Raw genomic sequence first — 13165 nt, forward strand, 5'->3', positions numbered from 1 at the left:
CCTTGTGAACGATTTTACTGTGTTTTTGACTTTGTTCTTACTCTTTTCTTTGGCTTAATATAGTGTATAGTTTCTTAAACATTTTTTTAGACCCAATCTTGCCCTGCCTAGTGCCTTCAAGACCCAGAATTGCCGCTAACAGACATCCCAGTGGTGGGTCTTCCATGGAGAATTGCTATAGCTCATAGACGAACAATGTTAATTGCTTAAACTGTCCATGGTGACCCATCGCAAGACACATTAGAAGCATTGAGTGACCCATTTCCATTGAATAAATCGCAACTCTTCATGACCAAAAATCAGGCAACCCATAACCCAGACCCATAGTTTAAGAAACAATGGCATAATGAAACTTCAGCTCTACATGCATCATGGCTTCCCTTTCATTGTTTGTGCCAAATATTATAAGCATACCTTCTCAGCATGATAATATTATAAACTAGAGATATTAACTAGGCAAAAGGTTTAGGCAAAAGAATAGACGAACATTGCCAAGTCAGTACACATCCAGCAAAAAACAAAAACAAAACACAGAACCCAAAGTCTGACATAGGCAAGATCCTAATCCCTAAAAGTCATTTTCAAGAAAATCACTTCATTATTTTGAAGTTTTTCTTTTTTTTTTGAAGGAGATCAGATACTGTATATGGCAGAAGTGTAGTGATGAATCATGCAGATTTGGGTACTCCAGACTAGCAATGGCTGTCATTATATTGAGTAAGGTGAGACAGTGAGATTTTCTAAGAAGTCAGAGTGAGACATAGTTAAATAGTGTACAAAGTTCTTAACCTAAAGTATTTTTTAAAGCTTTCATCAAGCCTAAAACACAAAAGGAAAAGTAAGATATACCAGGAATAACACACTCAAAGTAGTTTGCGATCACAGAGTTTTATTCAAATCTCTGATAATGTGTAAGTAGATGGGTTGACCTTTATATTGTTGCTTTTGATGATATAATAAGCAGTGCACATCTGGGAGCCTCTGGGTAAGATCTCCATTGAAACTTACTAATGCATGTGGTATGTATAACAAAACAAAAATGACATTTCATCAAGACCCAAAAATATTTACATTTTTAATGGGCATATTCCAGAAAAAAATGACATCTTATTTGGATTCCTTGGAGTAAAAAACATGCAGTTGATTACAACTATGACTGCCGAATTCAAAACAGCAGCTCCTATAGAACCCACAAAATGGGTGAATCTATAGAAGATGATGATACGGTGATACAAAATGATGATACAATGACATTATCAAAATAACCTAATTTTGCAGGTTTTTCCAAAATAGGTAAAAATGAACAAACTGAATCTTGACAAATGATCCATTCAGCAGGAAAATACTAACAAACACATATAAGTTCCTCCTGGCTTGCTTTATTTTGTGGCACTTTATTGGATTCTGTATTGTGAGTGACATGGAGGACAGACTGGCAGCCCGGCTGGATGACAGCATGACTTCTTGAAAAGAAGGAAGGTACCAAGGGGATGGAAGAGCAGAACCTGAAGGCCGGGAGCAGTTTCATCCTCCATATGTTAGAAGGCAGTGGTATGCTGGAGGCATCCCAGCTTAGACACCCACAGGGTTTCATTAGAAGCAAAGTCTGAAAGTGCAACCCTGGGTGTCAGGATCCCTGGGTGCCTCAAGAGGGCACTGTCAGGGAAGGACTGCTGTGGTTCTCAAACAAACCCAATGTTCTCCCCATAAGTCATGCCAGGTCACCGGAAGCCATACCAGGTCCAGTATAAAAACAGCTTGTTGTCTTACCTCATGGAGTAAGAGTCTGGAGGCAGTGGGCAACACTCAACTGAAAGCAGAAGGAGAGGAAAGAGTTTCACCATTTTGTGTGATTATTGACTGTGATTATTTATTATAAGTGCTGGGTGGATTCAACATCCATTATTAGAACCATTGTTTGACTGTGTTGGACATTATTGTGTCTGGGGTTTGGGGCTCAGTAATGTCCCGACTGGTTACAATATCAAAAAATGAGCTTTTCATTTTATATAGCAGTGCACATATCATTGTGTGACACTATACAGAAATGAGGAGGTAAGTGGAAAAAGAGATAAAAACAAAGAATTAATAATCATGAAGTGTCAATATGCTGTACAGTATGTATACTTTAATATAGAATACATAGCATGCTCAGATGTTCACAGATCTTGACTATACTGTTTATTTCTTTTGACTTGTTTTGATGTTTTCCTTAGTCCTAGCAAGAGTATATTTAACGTTAATATGCAGCCTTTTTAAACAAGTTTGCTTTAAACCTGTTTTGTCTTATTTCTCAAATGACTTCATATTACAGCTTCCCACAGACGCTATAGAAATGGGCTTAATGTCATTATTGACTATATCCTCATTTTCCTGGAAACCGGAGCCTACAGTAACCAAGGTAGAAACCTCCATCATGTAGCATATGCATGGAAACACTCCCATTTATCCACCCACAATCAGACAACTGGTCACCAGTTAACATAACTGTGTACCTTTGATCACTGAAAAAAAATGGATCCCAGAGAAAACGTACGTGAGCAGCGGGAGCCATGCAAACTCTTGAGAGGAGTCGTCATACAAGAACTCAACCCAAGGGCGGTGAGCCACCATGCCGTACCATTATTACTGCACCACAATACCAAAACGCTCATCTTTTATCCTCCTCAACTCATTATTCATTACATTGGCCATCCTTTGTCATTCTTTTCAGTTTAGTATCTTTTAGTTAATTTTTGCCATCTTCATAATTTCAAATTATCCTTCCTTTAACGTGATTTTTTGATACCTGACCGCTTTACATTCTTGGACTGATACATCTTCTTTTCAGTGCTATGTTTTACATCATTTTTGCAATATTTTCTTAGAAGCTTTCAAGTTTCTACATCAAATATATATATATATCTGTAATGGATGGACTGGTATCCCAGCTGAGATGCTGGCTAATATAACGAGTAATCAGGAGGGGAAGTGTGGCATTCTCTGTCCCAGCAAGGAGGCTGGCATGAAGGAGCACAATGACAGCTGCTATACTGTTACTGACAGCCAAGCAAAAATGGACAGAAATCTTTTACCTGACTGGGAGGCCAGAATAGGGGATGAATGACATTGGAGTGGCATCTCAACTGGGATGGTTAGTAGCCCATTTCCCAACCAGGAGGCAAGAAGAAAGGAGGAATCATAGGTGTCTTTCTCCCATGCTCAAGTCAGGTGGCAGTATTTCTTGTGGTGGGCTCCTGTATGGACAGCCACAGAAATGCACGGGAATTCTGGATCCAATGGCCTGCCCTATTGTGTTCTATGGAGGGAGGCATATGCAGCTTTGAGGAGATAGATCCCCTGTTCAAGGGGGGCTCTGCCTGACCCAAAAGTGCTTCCGGCAGAAAACGGTTTGATAATGAATGTACTCCCAGATAGAGTTGGTGGAAGAAGAGAACAAAGCCCACCTGGGAGGAGTGGAAGAGACAGAATGATTATGCTGAAAATTGTGCTGATTTTGAAAGAGAAAACCTGTTTGATGATATTTTGTATTAGTACAACTATTTTATTTGATCCCAGGGCTGTGTTTTCACAGTTGTCTCTGAAGTCTGATGTGCTCCTTAGTGGTGGCAATATGTACCATTTACTTTCATCTCCTGAACAGAAGTTGCTTCCATCAGTGCTAAATAATGATCTAGTTTAATCTTTGTTTTTCCATTACAGCTCAAATTATTCATATTCATCTTTTTCGCGTTCCTGTGTTGACGCATACACTTTGCACTATGGACTATGACATGATTTGTTGGCTTCTCTGTGCTAAAAATTATTTTTCCTCTGTTTGTATCCTAGACAAATGTCACTTATCTCTGACATTTTCCTCCCCCAGCCCTTGCAAAACATATATTTTTATTTTTTGTAATAGTTACTTTCAATTTCTATTGTCATTTTCAAATTTCACATTCTACTTCCCTTTATTTAAACTATTCTTGCTTTTCATGTAGCAGTTCTGAAGAACTTTTAATGATGAGTTTACCTGGGCTTCACTTTTTAAAGGATATTGTATGCCTGGCTGTTCTTTATTAATGGTAATATTTTGGACTGAAAATGTTACAAGGAAAGAAATAAACAGATTCTACAGCAGGATAGCTGACCTATTTTCTAAAAAAAAAACCAAAACAACCCAGGGTATAAAAATGATAATATAAAATATAATGTTTAAGCCAAATAATGGTCACTTGCACATTGCAATTCCAGTTTTGACTGTGCACATTCAGAACATGAAGGAATAGATCTTAAATAGTTCAGAAGGGCCTTTCATGTTTAGCTTTGCTTGTCACAGTTATAAATGCTGCTTTCCTTGCATTACAACTATTTTCAACTCCCCCGTGATGATATTTCTTTGGACAACTTGCAAAACACCTGTGCAAATTTTTCTGGTAGCAGTTGTTTGTATTGTGCAGATGTTCAGAGCTTATACAAACAATGAGTATCACTTCAGTCGTTATGCAACAGTTTTGCATGGTACAATATTACCTAGATTTAAACTTCACCTTCACTTAAATAACAGCTGTGTAAATAGGAAGCATTTGTGCATAGATTACTCAGATAGCCTTCTGACCATTAGTACCAGTGTTCAAATTTCACTGCATACGGTGCTGGTACATATTTTGTCTATGTGTGGAATTCTCTCTCTCTCACTCACTCCCTCCCTGTATAAGTTTATTTAAAATATATATGTGCCTGGTAATGAGAAGGGCACATCTGGATGTCGCACAGCATTGTCAAGTCTCAGGAAGCTTCTAGTAGAGAGAGAACCCACACTGGTACCGACAAAGCACCTTTTGGGCTAATAGATGGTGATAGTCTTTGCCATGTATACTACTTTGGCACAAGCTTTTGAAGTCAGCAGATATCAGGAGAACAGGATCAGCTCTGCCAACTATGCAGGAAAATTTAGAGGCAACAAAGTTTTAAACAATACACACCCTGACTTACGAACACTTAGATTCAATATGACTCTCCAACTCATATTAACCCTTTTATATTGGTTTTTATTATTTTTTCATTCTTGCAAGATCTGCTCTTGTTATCTGACAAACTAAGTCCATTTTGGATCGTCTTCAAAATCCATTTACAATGTCTATATATATATTTAAATGAATGTCGCGCAGCACAACATGCAGAATATGCAGCACGTTAGCGGCAGCTGATTCGTCCACATCTCCTTAGTGTGCGTTCAGTCCCCCCACCACCCCACCTTTACAACACGAGCAGCAGAGACGCAAAGTGGCGAGTGTAAAGCGCGTCCCTGGAGAGGGGGGTTGGGGGGTGGACGAACAAAGTGTATATACTTAGTATATGCATATATATATTATATATATAGATATATATATATATATATATATATATATATATATATATATATATATATATATATATATATATATATATATATATATATATTAATCGTTCCCCACGGCTCCATCTGCATAGCAGTGAAACGGGACAGTGAGGAGGACCCTTCACTCCTGGTCACGCTTCCCCCTCCCCTTGGCCTACAGCATCTGTCTTGGATTAATGCAAATATCTCCTGCAAGCGAACTATAATACTTAGCACAATAAGAGAAGTCACAAAATCAACAAGAATGTTCAAGCAAATTATTTTATTATTATTTATTTTATTTTATTTATTTTTTATATATATATGCAAATTTTTTATATATAGGTGCAAATTTTATTTGTAGTTTTACTTTTGTTCTACTACCATTTTTTATGTTTATGTTGACATAGGTTTGATATAGACTTTGGATATACACTTAAATTTTTCTTTCCATTTCTTCATTTATTTTGCAAATCACAGTGCATTAGAAGAACTGTTTATGTGCTAAATATGAATCCTGACAATATTTAACTGCACAAGGGACAAAAATACACCAAGGCTGGATTTCCATCTAATTGCTGGCTTCTCAGCATACACTTTACAACCTTGGTATTTTTTGAATTACGTATCTGATACCATGTATATTATGACTGTTTTATATTACTATACTTTAACTATTACTATTAATATTAGTGTAGTAGTAGTAGTAGTAGTAATAGTAGTAATGTGAAATTCATGAAAAGTATAAAAATGTATGATACAACATAGCAGTCATTTGCATGGTGTATATTTTATATATATGCTGCTATACTGCATATACTGTATATATAATATTCTATTTACTTGTCTTAATGATTCATATAATTCCTAGTAGTCTTATTAGTGGACCGTGAAGCCTCCAAACAATAGGTTTAGAAGAAATTGTTTCTAAATTTGCTAAGATGAATTAATGAAAAAATCCATTTTGAATTTTGATGATTTATATTTTTATAATTGTAAAGATCTTTAATTTAACATATTATTATTATTGCTTGCTTGGATGGGCTCCAGGCTCCAGGTTCCCCACCACCCTGCTCAGGATAAGTGGGTTTGAAAAATGGATAGACAGAAGATATTCTGTTTGTAAAATGAAACTACCATTAAGCAATTAACATATTTATAAATAGGTTGCACTGTTAAATTTATATCGTAGTATACTTGTGTTTACATCCATCCATCCATCCATCCATTTTCTAACCCGCTGAATCCGAATACAGGGTCACGGGGGTCTGCTGGAGCCAATCCCAGCCAACACAGGGCACAAGGCAGGAACCAATCCTGGGCAGGGTGCCAACCCACCGCAGTTGTGTTTACATATTTTCTAAATATAATATACTCAGGTCTAAAATGCTAGGTCAAATTTATATTAATTAAGCTCATTTATATAGTAAACTGCTAATTTTCCTTGGCATCATTTACCAAGAACTGTGTGTCTACTCACAAGGTGCAGCACAGATTCCACAGGGATATGCCTGGGGGAAACATAAGAGGAACTCGTGATGCCCGAGAACGTTGCTTTTCTTTCATTTAAGGGAAGACTAGAAGTCCACAGATCCTGGACCCTCTTGGCAAAGCCGTAGAAAGTTTATGTCCAAATACTCCACCCAATAAAATCCAAAAAGATATTAATTTCACATGAGGCTGATATTTCCAGTGATTTTCAGACTCAGACTTCCTTTACATAATCTTGGTGAGTCAGAAGCAGTCTCAGTGCACTCCCATGATCAACAGTTTTATAATCCGACATACCCAGTATCTAAGTCCATCACATCTTCATTTTGCTCCAATTTGATTTTGTCTTAAGGCCCAATGGTAGGCATGTATGAGTGTGAGAGCTGACAACCAATGATCACTCACACTGAAAGACAATGAATATAATGCAGTAACAGGAATGAAGAACTCAGGTGTTTTGGACCTTGAAAACAGAAGAGAGGCTTGTCTGTCTGAAGTCCTGTGTTTTATGTGCCACAACAGAATGCAAGGATGTGAGGTTTCCAAACCAGGCAAGTGATTAATCTATAGACATGACAGACTCCAAGTATCAATAAAGAATATCTGATACGTTTAAAGAAGACAATAAGATGTGCAGTAATGTTTTTTTTCTATAATGTAACTGAAAACAATAACTTCAAAACCACTTACAAGATGGACAGTTTACAGTGTATTAAAATCACAGTAGTAGCGTTTGTGTTAGTCAAACTAACAGTTGTGTTTTTGTCAAGAGTGTGTAGTTGGTTGACATTATATGATCATTTAAACTTACCAGTGATTGCCAAAAAAAAAAACAGTGCCACCATGACTTTTTAATTGAGGATCCAGAATGGCAAAAATGTAACTGGACACTGAAAGCAACACAAACTCATGAAGAAAGAATACAAAACTTTGAAGCTGAAAACAACATTTAAAATGATGTAGTTGGTTACAGGTAATGGATTACTTATTGGACCTCTTAATTAACAATACATTTGTAATGCCAAGCTAGCACACTTTGATCAGTCGTGTAGTAAATGTAAAATCATGACACATAATGAGTAGAAGAGATCAGCTAGCTGACAGTACATCAATAGTAGGAGATGAAAAAGAAAAAGAAAAAGGAAGTGGAGAATGTAATGTAAAGTATTTTTATTGTGAGGTGTTCTATGTGTGAGTTATTATGGGTCATCTTGCATTAAGCTGCTGTACATGTGCCTGTTATTTATCTGGATGTTCTGGTCTGTGAGTAATGCAATAAACAAGGAGCTGCATTACTGACGGTATTGCCATCATTCTCGATGCCTAGAGTATAAATAATTAGAAGACGAAAAGCTCTAAATAGACTTACATATGTATTCACATGTACAGCACATTGTTCAGTGATATTTCAGTGTATAAAAGGAACTTATAAACCTGCAGACTTCTTATTGCTTGATCTTTTTTTTGTTTGCTTCAAGCCCATTTGGAGTGTAGTCTGACAGTGTCAAGCAAATGGCAAATGCAACTTCTTATAATATATGACATATATTTTTATGTACAGTACATCAATGAATTAAAATTTTAGCATGACACAAGTATTGTATAAATTAATATTTTGAACACAAATAATGTCGATAATATGTTAAATAATAACGCAACCATTTACTTGTCTTTCAAAACAAAAACATATAGATATTTAACTTTTCTGAAAAAAAAAACAAAACTAAACAAGAAAATACTTATAATAATGATCTGCAAACACTAACATACTAAACATATTCAATTACTTTTATTTTAGCTAGCTGGGTGAAACAAAAGTTTTAAAGGTATTTTATTTATAGCTGTCTTTAGGAATTTTAGATAATTAAATATTTATTACCCAGCATTAAATAATGCATTAATTCAGTAACATTTTTGAAGCCATATAATATTCTGCATGTAAGAAAATGTTGAGCTTTTTTTGACTTCTTGGAATGAAACATTACTTTTGAAGAGATTTCTCTTTTTGTTTGTGTTTTCACCTTTTAAGGGGTAAATGATATACATGATGGATACCTGTGAGAAAAGTTAAAAACTGCAAACTATTTCTCATGAAGCAGTGTAAACGTCACGTGAAATAACTTGTCTGTTTGTCTTGGAAGACAACACTTTTTGTAAAAGGATTAAAAGATGAGCTCGGCTGATTCTATGCAACTCTCAAGTTCTCACGCTGCACACTCTTTCTGAAAAGGTGAAGATGATAATGCATAAAATTCCTTGTAATTCTTGAGGTTAGAAAACAGCCAGGGTTATAGGTCAGTTGGTTGTCATTCATCACTGATAGCTAACAGCACAGATAACCAAAAAGTAAGGTAAAAATACATGCTAGTATATATATATATATATATATATATATATATATATATATATATATATATATATATATATATATATATATGGAAATTCTTTAGTATACAGTTTTTTGTTAATAGGAGTTGATGCTAAGATTTCACATTAGTGTAGGTGCCAAATTACAAAGTCAAATTATCCTAAATATCTGGCTAACTTAGAATACAGCAAATCACAGTTGTACTTCAAATGAATGTTCTTCTTAATTTGCACATAGAAAAGGTAATGTAATGGAATTCATTGATGTTTATTAACATCAACAATGGACCTTTGTTATCCTTTTTTGATGTCTGAACACACAAAAGAGACCACTGCATGTCAAGCTTTTTGTTCTCCGTATTCTCTACACGAGTGTTGCTAATGTGGATTTGATTTCTGATCAAATATAAATCTGTGGATGCAGCATCCAATGAAATTTTGCTTTTGTGTCTAATTTATTTTAATATATTTAATAAAATACTGTTTTTATAAAGTTATTTTTTAAAATGTCAACTCTTTTACCATAACTGCTAAGATTAAATAAATTATCTTCGCTGTAACTGTAAATAATTCTCAAAAAATGGAGAACAACTACACTGTTATAGAGCTATCGACAAATTCAGGGTTATGGAGGGGAAGTGAACAAAAACATAAGGAGAACAAGAAAACTCTATGTGGCCGAAAGTCGAACCTGAAACTGAATGACCTTACAAACAGTAAATGTTCTCTTTAATATTTATATATTTTTTTTCTTTTTTCATCTACTAGCACAATGCAGGCTTTTTTCTTTTTCATCAAAGGTTTATAAGTGACGATATACATTTGCATATGGTAATTTATTTAATGGAAATCATCTTGAGTGTATTGAGACAAGAAAGACAGTTTTATAACAATGAAGTATTGGTCTAACTGCTTTATACTGTATTATAGTTTGCACTTTTCACAAAAATTAAGAGACTCAAGAGTGGATAAGTACTTTAGCACATGCAACATCTCATTTTAAATAAACACATTTTTAATTCATACTTGTTTATTTGAGATTCATGAAACTGAAAACTAACATTTAATTAGATAAAAAAACACTCAGCATGAATACAGTGATTAACAGAAAACATTTACAAGTCATAGTTCAGTAAATAACCAGTAACATGTCAAAAAGTGTAAAAATAAATATTTTGTATAAAAAAATATATGTTTAAATTAAATAAATTATTTATAAATATTCCTTTGATAAACAAGTGCTACAGCTAAACAAAAATTACAATCAGCATTTTCAAGTATCCACTCTGAATAGACAATATGGTGGAAAAAAAAAAGATTTTTTTTTGTTTGTTTGTCTCATCAACGTGACTGAGAAAGCTTGTATTAATTCCCTTATTATTCAGATTGTGGGATGCAATCAATTAAGCTGTTGTTGTAAACATAGAAAACACTATGGCATCACCTTTGAAGAAAGTTCTTTAACTATTAAGTGATCTCTTGTGGAAGCTGGGGCTCGGAATATAAATTCTAGAGCTGTCTGCAAATGGATCCATACTGTCAGTTTCTGGATAAGATGGAAATCTTGATTCTGTTGCCGAGGACTGGTCTTCAGCTTCAAGATCTATATCGGAGATAGTGCTGACCATAGGTAAGAACTGGGATAATGGGGGAATGTTCTTCCCTTGGGAATAAAACCGTTGTTTAGTTCCACTGAGGCTCACAACTGCCTTGTGCTTCTCAGATGTATATAGGCTGTATCCATTTGGCAAAATGTGCTCGATGAAAGAGCAGTCATCCTCCTTATAGGTTTGCTGTGTAAAAGCAAATACAAGGGATACGTTTTCAGTATACTTTTACAACAATATTCAAACTTCCTGGGACATTACAGATTTAGCATAAGACTCGTTACTGAATTATACCTAAAAACAACAAGCAGAGCCTTTACTAGTTAGAGTTTCGTTGCCAGAGAACCAATAGACCCACTACTGAAAATATGAGAAAGTCGTAAAATATAATTACTGCCGTCTGAAACTTCTTCGCCATAGAATTCATCGCCACGTCTTGCAGCAAACCACATTTGTCCTTCTACCATGACAAGAAAATCCATTTAGAGTCTTCTTTTCTTTTACAAAATATCCATTAGGATTTTTGAAACTGGTAAATCTGATGCAATGTTTAAAAAAATCTCGTTCGGGAAAATGCATTTTGAAATGTTGAACGTGTTTAGATAACTCTGCATTAATCGTGGAGCAGTATAAGGTTCCAGCAAGGAAAATAACGAAGGCGCTGTTCGTAATAGTCAACGAGCTTGGTCACGCTGCTTTTAATTTCTATCTATCTATCTATCTATCTATCTATCTATCTATCTATCTATCTATCTATCTATCTATCTATCTATCTATCGTATATAGTGCCTTTCACATCTATCTATCTATCTATCTATCTATCTATCTATCTATCTATCTATCTATCTATCTATCTATCTACTTACATACACACGCATATATATACACACGCACACACACACACACACACATACCTAAGGGGTTCACAAGACAGCTGTTTGAATCAAAGGGCTGTCCAAACTATGTCTGTTTTGGCTCATGTAAAGCCGGTGAATGAACCCTGGGTTAAGGGAATAGAGGAGCTTGTCGGCACGTACATTCTAACAAAGTCACGGCTGTCTGATTACAATAAAGCATTGTGCTCTTGATATTAAGAAAAGACATTCGGTTAATTTTGGAAGTGATGACGACTGTTTGACCTGCTTAGTGGAAGAAAAAAAACAAAACAAAACAAAAAAACAGTTGTACCGCCTAAGCGCACAGTATCTGGAGACAGCAGCGTGAAAGTGAGCAGATAAAAGATTAAATTCATCTCACCAGTCCACGCAGTTTCCCATCCTTATTCATACAGAGATAATGTGAACTTTTAACTCCTCTGAATGCTACACATCCAGTGGAAACAGGTCTGATTTCCAAGAGACCTAAAACAGAAAGTAAACAGACTCACAAAGGACCTGCTTTTTTAGGTTAAAGGTTACATGAAAATGCAAATGTACTAATTCATTCCCGACATAAAAATATTACTATCGCACTTATTTCGCAGGAAAAATTTTACCTGTTCTTTATTGTGACTTTAATGTACAGGACGCTGAAACACAATAATCTTCCCTTCATTAGTGCTTAATGTGCAGATAATATAGGAAATGACACGACTGGATATGAGTGCAGGCAGTAAAACACTAGTTCGGTTTGCATCGTAATATTCTGTCAAATACCCCCCTGCGAATGATGGAAGGAGGAACACATTTTATGGAGATGAGCATTACTTACTGAAGGAAGTTTGATGCGGAGCTCCTTCCACCCTTCCATCTTCATTTATCTGCAAATGGTAACTGGCGAGCCCCTGTCTGTTCGCCGCGTATAGGTGTCTAAACCGGACAGGTTTGTCCCACCCGTTGCTAATCAACGGACCGGAATCCCGTAAAGGTAGACAGTGTCCGGCCACGGAAAACCAAAGTGTGAACAAGCAGAAGGCAAGCCACATATTCCGAGACTCCGAACGATCCTTCATCTATAAAATGCCAGCAAAGCAGAAGCGCTCTCCAGAGGTAGCCACACTCTGTGCGCTTCAGTGAGCAGACCCCGAGGCGGACTGAAGAGAACTGCCTTTTAAATGTAACCCTTACCTTATCAGGCCAATCGATAAGCACGCTCCCAGTGCAGTTAGCTATGGAAACTGAAAAACACGCATTGGCGACTTCAGAGGATGTCTTTCCTTCAACAGAATATTATTTACTTCTAAAGGAAAATTTCCCCCTGTCATTTCGGCAGAACCGTGGGAAACAGCTTTTCATTTGTCTTTGAAATATGATCTCATCGGTTTTTTGTTTTTTTTTGAAAAACTAAACCTGTTCATTCTAAGAAATATATGAATTAGATTATTTTTCCCAGGTTCTTTTCC

The 13165-nt window shown here is 35.8% G+C and overlaps 1 protein-coding gene across 1 annotated transcript; it reads right to left on the reverse strand.

The window, feature by feature from the left end:
* Window positions 1-9861: 9861 nt before the first annotated feature.
* On the reverse strand, window positions 9862-12842 carry fgf19 (fibroblast growth factor 19). The gene is made up of 3 exons (XM_039740343.1): window positions 12535-12842; window positions 12082-12185; window positions 9862-11010 (listed from the first exon to the last, which is right to left on the reverse strand). Exons 1-3 carry the CDS (start codon window positions 12773-12775, stop codon window positions 10678-10680), a joined length of 678 nt encoding a protein of 225 aa, XP_039596277.1. The 5' UTR covers window positions 12776-12842; the 3' UTR covers window positions 9862-10677.
* Window positions 12843-13165: the final 323 nt, after the last annotated feature.

The sequence above is a fragment of the Polypterus senegalus genome, chromosome 1 (genome assembly GCF_016835505.1).
Source record: "Polypterus senegalus isolate Bchr_013 chromosome 1, ASM1683550v1, whole genome shotgun sequence".
NCBI lineage: Eukaryota > Metazoa > Chordata > Cladistia > Polypteriformes > Polypteridae > Polypterus > Polypterus senegalus.